Source organism: Emys orbicularis (assembly GCF_028017835.1).
Source record: "Emys orbicularis isolate rEmyOrb1 chromosome 1 unlocalized genomic scaffold, rEmyOrb1.hap1 SUPER_1_unloc_2, whole genome shotgun sequence".
Classification (NCBI taxonomy): domain Eukaryota; kingdom Metazoa; phylum Chordata; order Testudines; family Emydidae; genus Emys; species Emys orbicularis.
The window spans coordinates 26884-41433 of NW_027045123.1; the positions used below are offsets into that span (position 1 = coordinate 26884).

Below are 14550 nucleotides of genomic sequence, written 5' to 3' on the forward strand. Positions count from 1 at the left end.
GTAAACTTCTATTTTTAACAGAACTTGAATATTTATAATATCAACAATTGGTTTTTCATGATTTCGTTGCCTTAGGCGCTTAACTATTTAGTCCCAACTATTTAAAAAAAATCTAACAATGTCCGGATTTTCATGATTTTGCTGCCCAAGACGCTCCACTCTGTAGTCCCTGCCAGTACAGCTACACCAAAATCCGGTCTATATGTCCGGGAATTGACACGAAATCCTCATGGGAGATCTCAACGTAGGTCTCCTGGAGGTAATGTTCAAGCCTGTGCATCAGGTTCCTTGGCAGGGCGATCTTATTAGGTCCACCATGGTACGACACGTTTCCACGCCAGGACTCTATCAAGTACTCTGGGATCATTGCACGGCAGAGCATGGCGGCATACGGCCCTGGTTTCTGCATGCTCTCCCTAAGCATCCGTTCCCTGTCGCTCTCCGAGATCCTCATCAGGGTGATGTCGCTCATGACGCCCTGCTTTGAATTAGGGAGGGGAATGTTAGTATTGGGACTGCTTTACAGCCACGCGGTGGAGGCGGGAGAGGGGCAGCATACAGGGATCTTTCCCTGGGACAGCCGCGAGGGGGTGGGACAGGGGCAGAGCTCATGCTTCCCTGATTGCTGCCAGCAGAGACTGGCATTGCTTTCAATGCGAAAGGAGCCCAGTGCTACTATTAAAGTTTTAAGCAGCCACAACTCTACGGCTTACCATGGTTGCCTGCTACACAAGTTCAGGTGTCCTGCCCCGCTTCTCAGATCGCAACTGCAAGACCCCAGGCACTGAAGGCGAGGGCCGAAAATTCGACCTTGTCCTGAGTGCGCATGTGAGAGGTGCAGTGCATGGTCTTGTTCACAGAGAAAGACTATGTTCTTTGTTCACAACTTCATTTATCTGTCTCAGGAATTCACTCCCTTTTTCCCATTCCCACAGACACATCTGCGACTGTCTCCCAACCCAGCCTGGCATCACACTCCCAGAGGCTAGCGCAGATTAGGCGGAGGAAGAAGAAGACGCGTGAGGACATGTTCTCAGAACTAATGGACTGCTCCAGAGCCCAGGCAGCCCAGCAGACAGAGTGGAGGGAGAACTTGTCCCAAATGCACCGAGCAATCATGGAACGGGAGGAGAGGTGGCGTCAGGAAGACCAGCAGGCGACTCAAACGCTGCTTGGACTAATGAGGGAGCAAACGGACACGCTCCGGCGCCTTGTGGATGTTCTGCAAGACCGGAGGCAGGAGGACAGAGCCCCGCTGCAGTCTATCTCTAACCGCCCTCCCCCGCCACCAAGTCCCACACCCCCCTCACCCAAAGTACAAAGAAGGAAGGGCGGCAAGGGCCGTTAAAACTTTCAGTCAACCCCTGCAGACTGCTCTAGCACTAGAAGGCTCTCATTCCCCAAAATTTGAAAAGTCCTTTCCTACCCACCTCACACAAGCCCCCGTCCAAGTCTCACCCCCCCCCCCGTTTCATGTGTGGTTCATAATAAAATATTCGTTTCTGTTAATTACTGTTTCCATGATTTTCTTTTGGAGGAGACTCTGTCTGAAGGGGGGGAAGGTGCTTGGTAATTGGACAGGACAGTCACCTTCAGCAGGGTACAGAGGCGGGGGCAAGTCCAGCATCAGGACACATACACAGTGCAGTCACCAGTTGCCCTGGTCAGTCTGGGAGGTGGTTTTCATGTTCTGTGTGTGTGGGGGGGGGGTTGATCTGTGACTTTGTGGTGGGGGAGGGCAGTTAGAGATGTTATGCCGCGGTCCTTATCCTGGATCACAGAGCCACGCAGCAGGGGATCTGTAACCCTCCTCCCCCTGCCATAAAGTCACATAGCCGACACATACACGCAGTCCCACCCAGGAGTGCTGGCAGGCTCCGCTGAAACAACCAGTCCACCACTGCGGAGCCTGTCATTCCTGGAGTTTAGAAGCATCATTTGCATCAGAACACTAAACCCGCCCCCCGCCACAGTCTGCGTCCCCGGTTTAAAACATTCCAGCGAAAACAGTAATAAAGACAACGGTGTTCATTAACAAAACAGAACAGATTTTATTTTTTGGGAAGGTGGTGAAGGGGGTATGTAACTTGGAAGGATAGTCAACATTAACTGGGTAAAGAAACGGGGGCAGGTTCAGCTTCTGTGTCCACTAACTGAACAGTCACTGGTTACCCTGCTCACTCAGGAACCTAGCTTTCAAAGCCTCCCGGATGCACAGCGCGTCCCGCTGGGATCTTCTAATCGCCCGGCTGTCTGGCTGGGCGTAATCAGCAGCCAGGCTATTTGCCTCAACCTCCCACCCCGCCATAAAGGTCTCCCCCTTGCTCTCACACAGATTGTGGAGCACACAGTAAGCTGCTATAACAATGGGGATATTGGTTTCGCTGAGATCACAGCGAGTCAGTAAGCTTCTCCATCTCCCCTTGAGACGGCCAAAAGCACACTCCACCACCATTCTGCACTTGCTCAGACGGTAGTTGAACAGTTCTTTTTCAGTGTCCAGGGCGCCAGTATAGGGCTTCATGAGCCAGGGCATTAGCGGGTAGGCTGGGTCCCCGAGGATCACTGTAGGCATCTCCACATCCCTAAGACTTATTTTGTGGTCCGGGAAGTAAATACCTTCCTGCAGCCGTCTAAACAGACCAGAGTTCCTGAACACGCGAGCGTCATGAACCTTGCCCGGCCATCCGACGTTGATGTTTGTAAAACGTCCCCGATGGTCCACCAGTGCTTGCAGCACCATTGAAAAGTAGCCCTTTCTGTTAATGTACTGGCTGGCCTGGTGGTCCGGTCCCAGGATAGGGATGTGAGTCCCATCTATAGCCCCACCGCAGTTTGGGAATCCCATCGCGGCGAAGCCATCTATGATGACCTCCACGTTTCCCAAGGTCACTACCTTTGAGAGCAGTACCTTGACGATTGCCTTGGCTACTTGCATGACAACAACCCCCACGGTAGATTTGCCCACACCAAAGTGGTTCGCGACTGACCGGTAGCTGTCCGGCGTTGCAAGCTTCCAGAGGGCTATGGCCACTCGCTTCTGGACAGTCAGGGCTGCTCGCATCCGGGTGTCCTTGCGCTTCAGGGCAGGGGACAGCAACTCACAAAGTTCGAGGAAAGTCCCCTTCCGCATGCGAAAGTTTCGCAGCCACTGGGATTCATCCCAGACCTGAAGCACTATGCGGTCCCACCAGTCCGTGCTTGTTTCCAGGGCCCAGAATCGCCGTTCCACAATATCCACAAGACCCATTGCCACCGTGATGTCCTGGGCGCTGGGTCTCATGGTTTCTGACAGCTCTGTGCTACTCTCCGACTTCAGGCCCTCACGGCGGTGCCGTAGCCTCCTCTCCTGATTTCTCTGCATCTGCCTCAGGGAAAGGTGTATGATAACCTGTGAGGTGTTGAGAACGGCCACAACTGCAGCGATGGTCGCAGCGGGATCCATGCTCGCACTGCTGTGGCGTTCGCGCTGTCACTGATCAGAAAAGTGCGCGAACTGATTTCCCGCCGGCGCTTTCAGGGAGGGAGGGAGGGCGGGAGTGACGGACGGATGACGACAGGTACCCAAAAGCACCCTCGACACATTTTTTTACCCAGAAGGCATTTGGGGCTCGACCCAGAATTCCAATGGGCAGCGGGGACTGCGGGAACTGTGGGATAGCTGCCCACAGTGCACCGCTTCCAATGTCGATGCTTGCCCCGTTAGTGTGGACTCACAAAGTCGAATTACTGTCCTTAGTGTGGACACACACGTTCGACTTTGTAATATCGATTCCACATATTCGATTTAAGTGAAATCGAACTACTCTCGTAGTGTAGACATACCCTAAGTCTTGAAGCCAGATATGTCTTTTGCCCCCACTACTCCCCTTGGAAGGCTGTTCCAGAACTTCACTCCTCTAATGGTTAGAAACCTTCGTCTAATTTCAAGTCTAAACTTCCTAATGTCCAGTTTATATCCATTTGTTCTTGTGTCCACATTGTACTAAGCTTGAATAATTCCTCTCCCTCCCTGATATTTATCCCTCTGATATATTTATAAAGAGCAATCATATCTCCCCTCAGCCTTCTTTTGGTTAGGCTAAACAAGCCAAGCTCTTTGAGTCTCCTTTCATAAGACAAGTTTTCCATTCCTCGGATCATCCTAGTAGCCCTTCTCTGTACCTGTTCCAGTTTGAATTCATCCTTCTTAAACATGGGAGACCAGAACTGCACACAATATTCCAGATGAGGTCTCACCAGTGCCTTGTATAACGGTACTAACACCTCCTTATCTTTACTGGAAATACCTTGCCTGATGCATCCCAAGACCGCATTAGCTTTTTTAACGGCCATATCACATTGGCTTCTCATAGTCATCCTGTGATCAACCAATACTCCGAGGTCCTTATCCTCCTCTGTTACTTCCAACTGATGTGTCCCCAATTTATAACCAAAATTCTTGTTATTAATCCCTAAATGCATGACCTTGCACTTTTCACTATTAAATTTCATCCTATTACTATTACTCCAGTTTACAAGGTCATCCAGATCTTCCTGTATGATATCCCGATCCTTCTCTGTATTGCCAATACCTCCCAGCTTTGTGTCATCCGCAAACTTTATTAGCACATTCCCACTTTTTGTGCCAAGGTCAGTAATAAAAAGATTAAATAAGATTGGTCCCAAAACCGATTCCTGAGGAACTCCACTAGTAACCTCCTTCCAGCCTGACAGTTCACCTTTCAGTATGACCCGTTGTAGTCTCCCCTTTAACCAGTTCCTTATCCACCTTTCAATTTTCATATTGATCCCCATCTTTTCCAATTTAGCTAATAATTCCCCATGTGGAACTGTATCAAATGCCTTACTGAAATCGAGGTAAATTAGATCCACTGCATTTCCTTTGTCTAAAAAATCTGTTACCTTCTCAAAGAAGGAGATCAGGTTGGTTTGTCACGATCTACCTTTTGTAAAACCATGTTGTATTTTGTCCCAATTACCATTGACCTCAATGTCCTTAACTACTTTCTCCTTCAAAATTTTTTCCAAGACCTTGCATACTACAGATGTCAAACTAACAGGCCTATAGTTACTCAGATCACTTTTTTCCCCTTTCTTAAAAATAGGAACTAGGTTAGCAATTCTCCAGTCGTACAGTACAACCCCTGAGTTTACTGATTCATTAAAAATTCTTGCTAATGGGCTTGCAATTTCATGTGCCAGTTCCTTTAATATTCTTGGATGAAGATTATCTGGGCCCCCCGATTTAGTCCCATTAAGATGTTTGAGTTTTGCTTCTACCTCAGATGCGGTAATATCTACCTCCATATCCTCATTCGTCATCCTACCATTATCCCTAAGCTCCTCATTAGCCTCATGAAAGACTGAGGCAAAGTATTTGTTTAGATATTGGGCCATGCTTAGAATATCCTTAACCTCCACTCCATCCTCAGTGTTTAGTGCTCCCACTTCTTCTTTCTTTGTTTTCTTCTTATTTATATGGCTATAGAACCTTTTACTATTGGTTTTAATTCCCTTTGCAAGGTCCAACTCTGCATGGCTTTTGCCTTTCTCACTTTATCCCTACATGTTCTGACCTCAATAAGGTAGCTTTCCTTGCTGATCCCTCCCATCTTCCACTCCTTGTAGGCTTTCTGCTTTTTCTTAATCACCTCTCTGAGATGCTTGCTCATCCAGCTTGGTCTACAATTCCTGCCTATGAATTTTTTCCCCTTTCTTGGGATGCAGGCTTCTGAGAGTTTCTGCAACTTTGACTTGAAGTAATTCCAGGCCTCCTCCGCCTTTAGATCCACAAGTTCTTCAGTCCAATCCACTTCCCTAACTAATTTCCTTAATTCTTTAAAGTTAGCCCTTTTAAAATCAAAACCCTAGTCCCAGACCTACTTTTGTTTATCCTTCCATCTAGTTTAAACTGAATTAGCTCATGAGCACTCTGTGACGAAGTGGGGGATTTTCTTGGTTTTTTCTTCTTTTCGGTGGGGTTTCAATGGTTTGCATGCGGAGGGGGTGGGACTCAGTTTCCCTGGGTGTTACTGGTTTAACGAGGTGAGGGGAGAGGGAGTTTGTTGTTACAGAGGACCGGAGAGGGTACGTGGGACCCCAGCCAATGGCCTGGAGGATGGATACCCCAGCGACCAGTGACCTGAGACCCCGACCTTGAGACCCAGCTCAGGAGTTGCAGCCGGTTTTGGCCAGTGGGAGAACAATGGGCTGCAGAGTGAGGACCCAGTGACCTAACCAGCCGGTTCCAGCCAGAGGACAGAAGCGAGGAGAGGAGGCCCCGTTTTACGACCCTGTTTACCTGGAGAGAAGACAATGGACAGAGGCAGGGCTTGGGGCCAGGGATCTCAGATGCCCAGCTGGGAATCAGGGGGGCTCTGGGCTGGAGAGGCGGGGCAGGCAATGCCCACCTGGATGCAGGGAGACTGGGATGTGCTGAGCTGAGAGAGGCCAGGCCTGAGGCCCTGAGAGTTTCCTGTGCTGTGTTCAACTCTCAATAAACCCTCCTGTTTTACGCTGGTTGGGAGTCACTCCGGTCTAGAGAACAGGGTTGCATCAACCTCTTCGGGGGGTGGAGGCCCGGGGGCTCCAGAGCGAGTGGACTCCCTGAGGGGGCCCACGGCGAGAAACAGACGTGCTAAGGCTCAGAGAGGTGCGGCTCCAGGAGGTGGAGGGGCCTGACCCCAAGAGAGAGTGGATCCCCGAGAAGGGCTGTTGCACTGAAAGGGACACCCCCCCACGGACCGCACGGGGCCAAGAGTGGGCACGATCTGTGAGTCCGTGACACATTCGAACCAAGGTTGTCCCCTACAACCATTTCTTCTATGAGGTCCTCACTACTCACCAAAACCAAATCTAAAATGGCATCCCCTCTTGTTGGTTCAGCAACTACTTGGTGAAGGAATCCATCAGCTATCGCATCCAGGAAAATCTGAGCCCTATTATTATTACTAGCACTTGTCCTCCAGTCTATATCTGGGAAGTTCAAGTCTCCCATGATCACACAATTCCCATTAGTGTTTACTTCATTAAAAACATTAAAGAGGTCTCCATCCATATCCAAATCGGATCCCGGCGGTCTGTAGCACACCCCAAGCAGTATCTCAGGGGAGGCTCTAGTAGCTTTCTTTCCCAATGTGATTTTTGCCCAGACAGACTCTGTCTTATCCATTCCATCACTTCTTATTTCTTTACAGTCTACCTCATCATTCATATACAATGCTATTCCACCACCTTTGCCTTTATTTCTGTCTTTCCTAAACAGCACATAGCCTTCAATACCAGTACTCCAGTCATGAGTACTATTCCACCATGTTTCTGTTATCCCTACAATATCCATATAGGGTAACATGGGAAACATTGGGCATGTTTGCAGAGGTGGTGATGAAATGCAGCTCTCTCATTATTTCACACGGAGTTCGGTGTACTCAACGCTTCTCAAAGCCAGGCCTGTGCGATCAGACATGAATCTGTATCTTGCTGTTCATTTCCTGCTGTTCCCATGCATATGCCTGCTCAATTTAGCATGGCCCACAGGTTCCATTAAGGCACCGATAACCCCATCAGAATCCCCCCTAACCCTATTTTCTCCCACAACCATATGGCCCCTTTAACCACAGATACCCTCCTGCCCATATACAATTTTTAAAAATGGACAAAGAAACAAAGATAACCAGAAGACTGATATTATGATGCAGCAGAGTTTTTAATGCAAATGAAATTGGCAGTACACAGTTACAGGAAGAAATTCTACAGAGCGGAAAAAATGTATTTCCAGTGTTTCAAGAAGGGCTCCGACCGATCACCTGCGTCAATGGGATGTATTTCACACAAGATGTTCTTTCTGCTTTGTTGCAGCTCCAGAGGTTGACAAACAAGTCCCCTTTTGAAACCATTTTAAGTTCTTTTTTTTTTTTACCCCAGTCAGGTGTGAAATGAGACAAAGGAATATAGAAGCAGAGACTACGCAACTTCTCCATTAGACATGTGAAGTAGCAAAGGTTAAAGTGAGTTGCTAAAGGTACGTATTGATAGAAAGGATAGCACATGTAGGGCCTATTCTCCTTGAGAGGGACTTAGAGGGATAATGAACGTAAATGATGCCTATCTTAAGGCCTCTGTTTCCTTCACACTACAGGGTCAGTGTAAACAGCCTGTGTGTAGTTCAGAATGAGTCCACAAGAGAAAAAGAGAATCAGCACTTGGTTGGGAAAGCATTGGCAGAAAGAGTCATAAAGCGTAACATTAGAAATGCAGCATGGCTATCAGCCCAAGGTGCTGAGCACACACAGCTCCCACCGAGTTCAACTGGAGCCATGTTTGCACAGCACTTCTGAAAGCCATGCCCAAAAGATTAGGGGTGAATCTGTATCTTGCTGTTCATTTCCTCGTTCTTCATTCTTCCATGAATATTCCTGGTGGGTTTAACATGGCCCACTGCTTCCACTGAGGTACCTATGGCAAGATACCCCAGAACCACTAAATCCCCCATAACCATAAAGGCCCGGGTAACCGCAGTGTCCCCCATTTCCCCATAATCCCCCATAACCATAAAGGCCCGGGTAACCGCAGTGTCCCCCATTTCCCCATAATCCCCCATAACCATAAAGGCCTGGGTAACCACAGTATCCCCCATTGCCCAATAATCCCCTATAACCATAACGGCCACCGTAACCACCTAATCTCCCTAAACCATACAATCCTCCGTAATGGCCTCCATAGCCGTACAATCCCCCCAAACCATAGGAGCCTCCGAAACCGGCTCTGACCACAGGTGCTCCTACAGCTGCCACATCGCTCTGTTGAGGGAAATTGCTGAGAATTGGTCCAGGGAGGGTCACGACAACCGGTGAGGGTCTGATCACCACTTCGGAGTCAGGGCACTGCCTAACGCACGGCTCGTTGGAGCTGCCAGTGACTGGACTGGGTCGGGCCACCCCACATTCTGGATAGCACAGGCTGGAGAAAGTCATCTTTCTGGGATGGAGGTAAACCTGAAACACACAACAGGGACTACGGATAAAAGAAGGTACAAGGATTGGTGGAAGAAAGGCTTCAAAGCTCGGTTACAATTGTATTGAGGTCTGCATGGGGCCCAAAAGAGAGAGAAGAAGTGGACTTAGTCTTTTTTTGTGTGGTCATGCAGTTGTCACTATTTTCTCTTTATACACTTCTTCTCCGCTCGCAGTAAACTTCCCTCCCAACCGGCCCCTTGATCCCCTCTCAATGACTTTGTCATTTGGGCCAAAAGAAACCTGATGAGGTTCAACAAGGACAAGTGCAGAGTCCTGCACTTAGGACGGAAGAATCCCATTCACTGTTACAGACTAGGGACCGAGTGGCTAGGCAGCAGTTCTGCAGAAAAGGACCTAGGGGTTACCTTGGACGAGAAGCTGGATATGAGTCAACAGTGTGCCCTTGTTGCCAAGAAGGCTAATGGCATTTTGGGCTGTATAAGTAGGGGCATTGCCAGCAGATCGAGGGACATGATCATTCCCCTCTATTCGACATTGGTGAGGCCTCACCTGGAGTACTGTGTCCAGTTTTGGGCCCCACACTATAAGAAGGATGTGGAAAAATTGGAACGAGTCCAGTGGAGGGCAACAAAAATGATTAGGAGGCTGGAGCACATGAGTTATGACGAGAGGCTGAGGGAACTGGGATTGTTTAGTCTGCAGAAGAGAAGAATGCGGGGCAATTTGATAGCTGCTTTCAACTACCTGAAAGGGGGTTCCAAAGAGGAAGGATCTAGACTGTTCTCAGTGGTAGCAGAAGACAGAACAAGGAGTAACGGTCTCAAGTTGCAGTGGGGGAGGTTTAGGTTGGATATTAGGAAAAACTTTTTCACTAGGAGGGTGGTGAAGCACTGGAATGCGTTACCTAGGGAGCTGGTGGAATCTCCTTCCTTAGAGGTTTTTAAGGTCAGGCTTGACAAAGCCCTGGCTGGGATGATTTAGTTGGGAATTGGTCCTGCTTTGAGCAGGGGGTTGGACTAGATGACCTCCTGAGGTCCCTTCCAACCCTGATATTCTATGATCCTTTGATTCTATGAAAACACCGACTAGAATAAGAGTAACTATTTCCGTGATGGACACTTGGGATTCTGGGACCATTTTAGACATTTCTCAAAGAGAATATGGCTGGGATCATGGTAATCACTTCCTTTCATTTGAGGATTTAACCTCTTCATGCAAACGAGTTGAGTCTGCTACCACACTGTGACTCTTTGGTTTTCCAAACCTTGGGAGTCACCAAAACTTGCTGATGAATAAACAGAAACTTTGCTTTTCTCCTAACAAATCACTAAAGACAAACTCCTCAGCTGGGAAAAAATGGGTTCAGGTCCACTGACTTCCATGGAGCAACATGAAATGACACCATCTGAGGAGAAGCACCTTCAATGGGTATTTCTGCTCAGGAGAACATAGGAATTGCTTGAGTGGAGCACAGCGCTTCTCAGCTTCATCCATTCTCGTGTCTCCAATAGTGAGGAGTAACAGCTGCTACAGAATAAAATAGATGAGCACTGAATGGCTCTTACTGGACTAACCTGGGAAAGTTTCTTCCTAATCCAGATAAGTGAAAAGTTGCTAAGAGAGTTTTAAAGTTTAAACGCTCTAATTCTTACTCTAGTTAATGGGAAATACGTTTCACAATTGCAGATGTTGTTCTTAAAATCCCTCCTTTAGCTTCAAATCATAAATCCACAAGCTCCTCTAACTGAATAATGACACACGATAGATACAAATGAATAAATAAAATAAAAATAATTTTATAACTATTAAATAATATATATTATAGATATTATATATATAAAATAAATATAATTAATAAATAAGTAAAAATCACAGCAAGTACATGCAAGATTCCACCTTAAATGAAAAGAGGCCCGACTGTGAAATCTCTGGGGTTAGAAAGAGATGGAGTTGAATTGGACTTACCGAGTTCACTAAGGAGATGAAGTCCGGAGAAGGGTTTAGAAGAGTGCTGAGTCGAGAGCACTTTTATACAGTTCCTAGGACAGCCTGGAGGATCTGCGACGCTGTTTGTGGAGGAGGTCCTAATTAGTTGCCAAACAAACTTGATTGCCTTGCTAAATCCTTCTTTGGATGGAGCTGTTTTCCTCACTGTTGGTGATTACTGGGCTAATCTCAGCCTCAGAGGGTGTGACATGCACGTTGCACTCTTCAGGTGTCTTTCATCTTTAAATTGTACAGGCCAACTGCATTTCTTTTGTCATTTTGCTGATTTTATAAGTTCTGCAATGAGAATGAATGTCAAGGTGATCCTGAGCAGTATGAGTAGCACAAGTGGGTGTCATTTAAGGAATCCAGTTTGGTCCTTTCAATTCATGCTGGTCGTGATTAGGGGCATGAGGCAGTTCATTCTAAAAATGGTAGGAAGCAGGGAACCATTTTCCTCCTTCTAACCACCTACATTCCCAGCAGGTCAGATCCAATTCCCTTTGAAATCAATGGGAATCATTCATTGCCTCCAGTATGTTTCCTATCAAGACTTTACAACTGAAATTCACCCTTTGGCAGGGGGATAGTATAATGCCTGTGAACAATGTTAGTCCCATTTTAAACTTTCAAACTCGGTCTTAGCAGGGACTTAAGTGGCGCATGGGCCTTTGTGATGGCCGTCTGCCCAGGGGTGAATCTTACCTATGGTGAGTAAAACATTGGACCTCCACTTGGGCTACCAATGCTGTCTCAAAGGGCTTCCTAAAGCAGATTTGCTCATGGGTCAAGGGATGGGAAGGCAGAGAGAGAAAGGAAGCAGTGCTCTTTTACAGAAAGATTTTGAGTTAAGTCTTGGAACCTCTGCTCTACCAGAAACCCTCTCTCCATCCATGAGCAGCCAAGAAACTGAAGTCTTGTAAGACAATGCAGCTGAGTGAACCCACTAGAAAACCCAGGAGAGATTAAAATGACACATTCTTGGTGATGGGGAATTGGCTGTGGGATGAGATTTGACATAACGTCTGACCAGCCATAGGGCATGTTGCAGAAAGCATTCCTGCCTGAACCAGAATGTTGTGTAACATGTGAAAAATATCCCCAAAAGTGATTTACCTATCCAGGGAAGAGGGCAGAAGGGTCTTGCTTTGATTTTAAGGTCCTCCACCTATTTGAAGGTGAAGCAACCAAGCTGATTTACACCAAGAGAGCACCTTCATTTTCCAATAAAAAAATCCGTCAAAAATTTAATAAACCCCCAAAATCGGCTCTGACCACAGGGGCTCCTATGGTCCCACATGGCTCTGAGGAGGGAAATTGTGGAGAAATGGTCCTGGGAGGGTCACAAGAACAGGTGAGGGTCTGATCACCACTTCAGAGCTAGGGCACTGCTTACCGGTCAGCTCCTTGAAGCTGCTAGCAACTGGACTGGGCCATTCTACCCTGCAAGGTTTTTAGGAAATACCAAATTCAGAACTACATATGAATGAAAATGAAATAGCCCCAAATTGTGTTGCCTTAAATCATGACCCGATGAAGGGAATGACACGAGAGACCTTGGCCTCCATTTTGTTTAAAGTGACTGTACTTCTCAGTGCAGAGGCGTCTAATCGTCACAACAATGTATTGACTACAACCTTTTGCATGTGTCAAACACCAGCGAGTGTTTTTGAGGCGCTTTGAGATCTTGAGGTCTAAGGACACCGAAGAACTTCCAGCCTTAACATCCTTACTCTTTACGTTTGATAGGCCTAAAAAAAGAGGCATGTTGAGGTGACGGTCATATGGGGGTCAGTTGCAGAAACAGAAATACATCCCAATACTTCTGACCACAGGCTGAGGTCTAGGTTGATCCGTGTTACACTGTGTTACAAGACAAGGTTAGTAACAAGTCTGGTTAAAAATTTTTTGCATCCTTGGATCTCAGCTTCAAGAATAAAAATCTGGCTAATTTTGTGACCTACATGAACTGTGGCTTTTTTATACTTGAGGATAATAGTTCTCCAAAGGAATTACAAGTCTGTCAATTTTCCAAGGTTGCAGTAGCTTTTTAAATATTAAATTGGGGTATATTTCTGACTCTGCCAATAGCTCCCTGTCTGACCTTCACCTGAATGTCCCTCCATTTACCTCTGTGGCAAACAGATATAATTGTAACTTTCAGGGTGGATTGTCTGAGGCTTCTTCCGATCTAAGCATTTCAAAGCACTTCACAAACATTCATCAAGTGTTATGCAGCCCAAGAGATGAATTACTAAAGTAGTAATAACTTATTAGTGGGATTAGATGTTCCAACACGGAAGATTAGATTTACTTTAAAAATGCATGTCAAGGTCACAGATGTCATTCCAGTGCTCAGTTTGTGATTCCTAGCCTTTGAAATTGGGGCTCTTTGATTTTCATTCCATATACCTTTCATCTCCCTATTATATATATTTGGAAGTGTAAGGGTAGATACTGAACCAGTGTAAAAGGGAACAGTTCCATGAACTTCCAATTGAAGGAATGCACTTTAGCTAGCCCGGGTTAGAGAAACCTTATTGGGAGTGCATCCCTCTATTGGGATTTCCTCTCTCTATCCATACTCGGCATCTCAACCCCCTGGTGCTCAGAGCCATGGGTGATGCGTGAACCTCCGACTGGGAGAGGCTGCCCCTTGCCCCGCCCCTTCCACCAAGGGCCCTCCACTTCTGCCCACCACTGAGGCCACCGACCCAGTTCCGCGGCTAGCCCCCCAGACCCAAAGGAGTGCCGGGAGGGCGGAGGTGCGTGGCCTCTGCCTCCCCAGCCAAGGGAGGGAAAGGTGGGCAGCGCACTGTCCCAGCCACGGAGTGCGGGAGGCCGGACGGCGAGTGGCCCCAGCTCCAGAGTGCGGAAGGGTGGGTGGCGAGCAGCCCCAGCCTCCCCAGCCCCGGAGTGCAGGAAGGTGGGTGGGGACCGGTCCCAGTCCCAGAGCACTGGAGGGCTGGAGTTGGAGCTGGGAGGACTGGAGCAGCAACTGTACGTAGGGAGTGTCGCGGAAGGGGGCGGGGTCACCTTTGTCTGTTTGGGGAGGGAAAACCTCCCCCTGCCTATGCAACCCGCCACCCGTGCTCAAAGCCAACGTATAGGGAAACCAATGGAAACATCAGGTACTGCATCTCCACTCACGAGCAGCCAAGAGAACTGTGTCTTGTGAGAAACTTCAGCTAATGAAGAAAAGGAAGAAGCACAACGCTGACAGTTAAGGATACCTTCTTCAACCATCAGAGAGCTGTGGGATGAGACTGGATTCATTGGAAGTTTGACCAACCTAGTGCATTCTGCAAGACCCGTCTCCCACACAAAGCTTTTCAGCCACAATTAGAATGAATTTTAAAGTGGAAAATACACCCCCACAGGATTTCTTCTAACCCGAGCAGCATTAAATGCTTCCCTCAGTTGTAAACACAGAACGTCATTGAAGTCTGTGGAGCTGTACTGATTTCCCGTGGCTCAGTATCTGCCTCTTGAGCTTTGTAAAGGAATGTTTACTAAGAAAGGGAAATGCAAAGCTTTACTGAATGAAAATCAAACAGCCCCAAATTCGGAGGCTGGGAATCATCCA

General features: G+C 47.5%; 1 protein-coding gene across 1 annotated transcript; it reads right to left on the reverse strand.

The window, feature by feature from the left end:
* Window positions 1-8426: 8426 nt before the first annotated feature.
* On the reverse strand, window positions 8427-8975 carry LOC135894763 (claw keratin-like). The gene has a single exon (XM_065422859.1). The coding sequence runs from the start codon at window positions 8973-8975 to the stop codon at window positions 8427-8429; it is 549 nt and encodes a 182-aa protein (XP_065278931.1).
* Window positions 8976-14550: the final 5575 nt, after the last annotated feature.

Bases quoted from the DNA above. Each gene is read 5' to 3' on its own strand.
- LOC135894763 (XM_065422859.1), bottom strand. From the start codon at position 8,975: ATGACTTTCTCCAGCCTGTGCTATCCAGAATGTGGGGTGGCCCGACCC.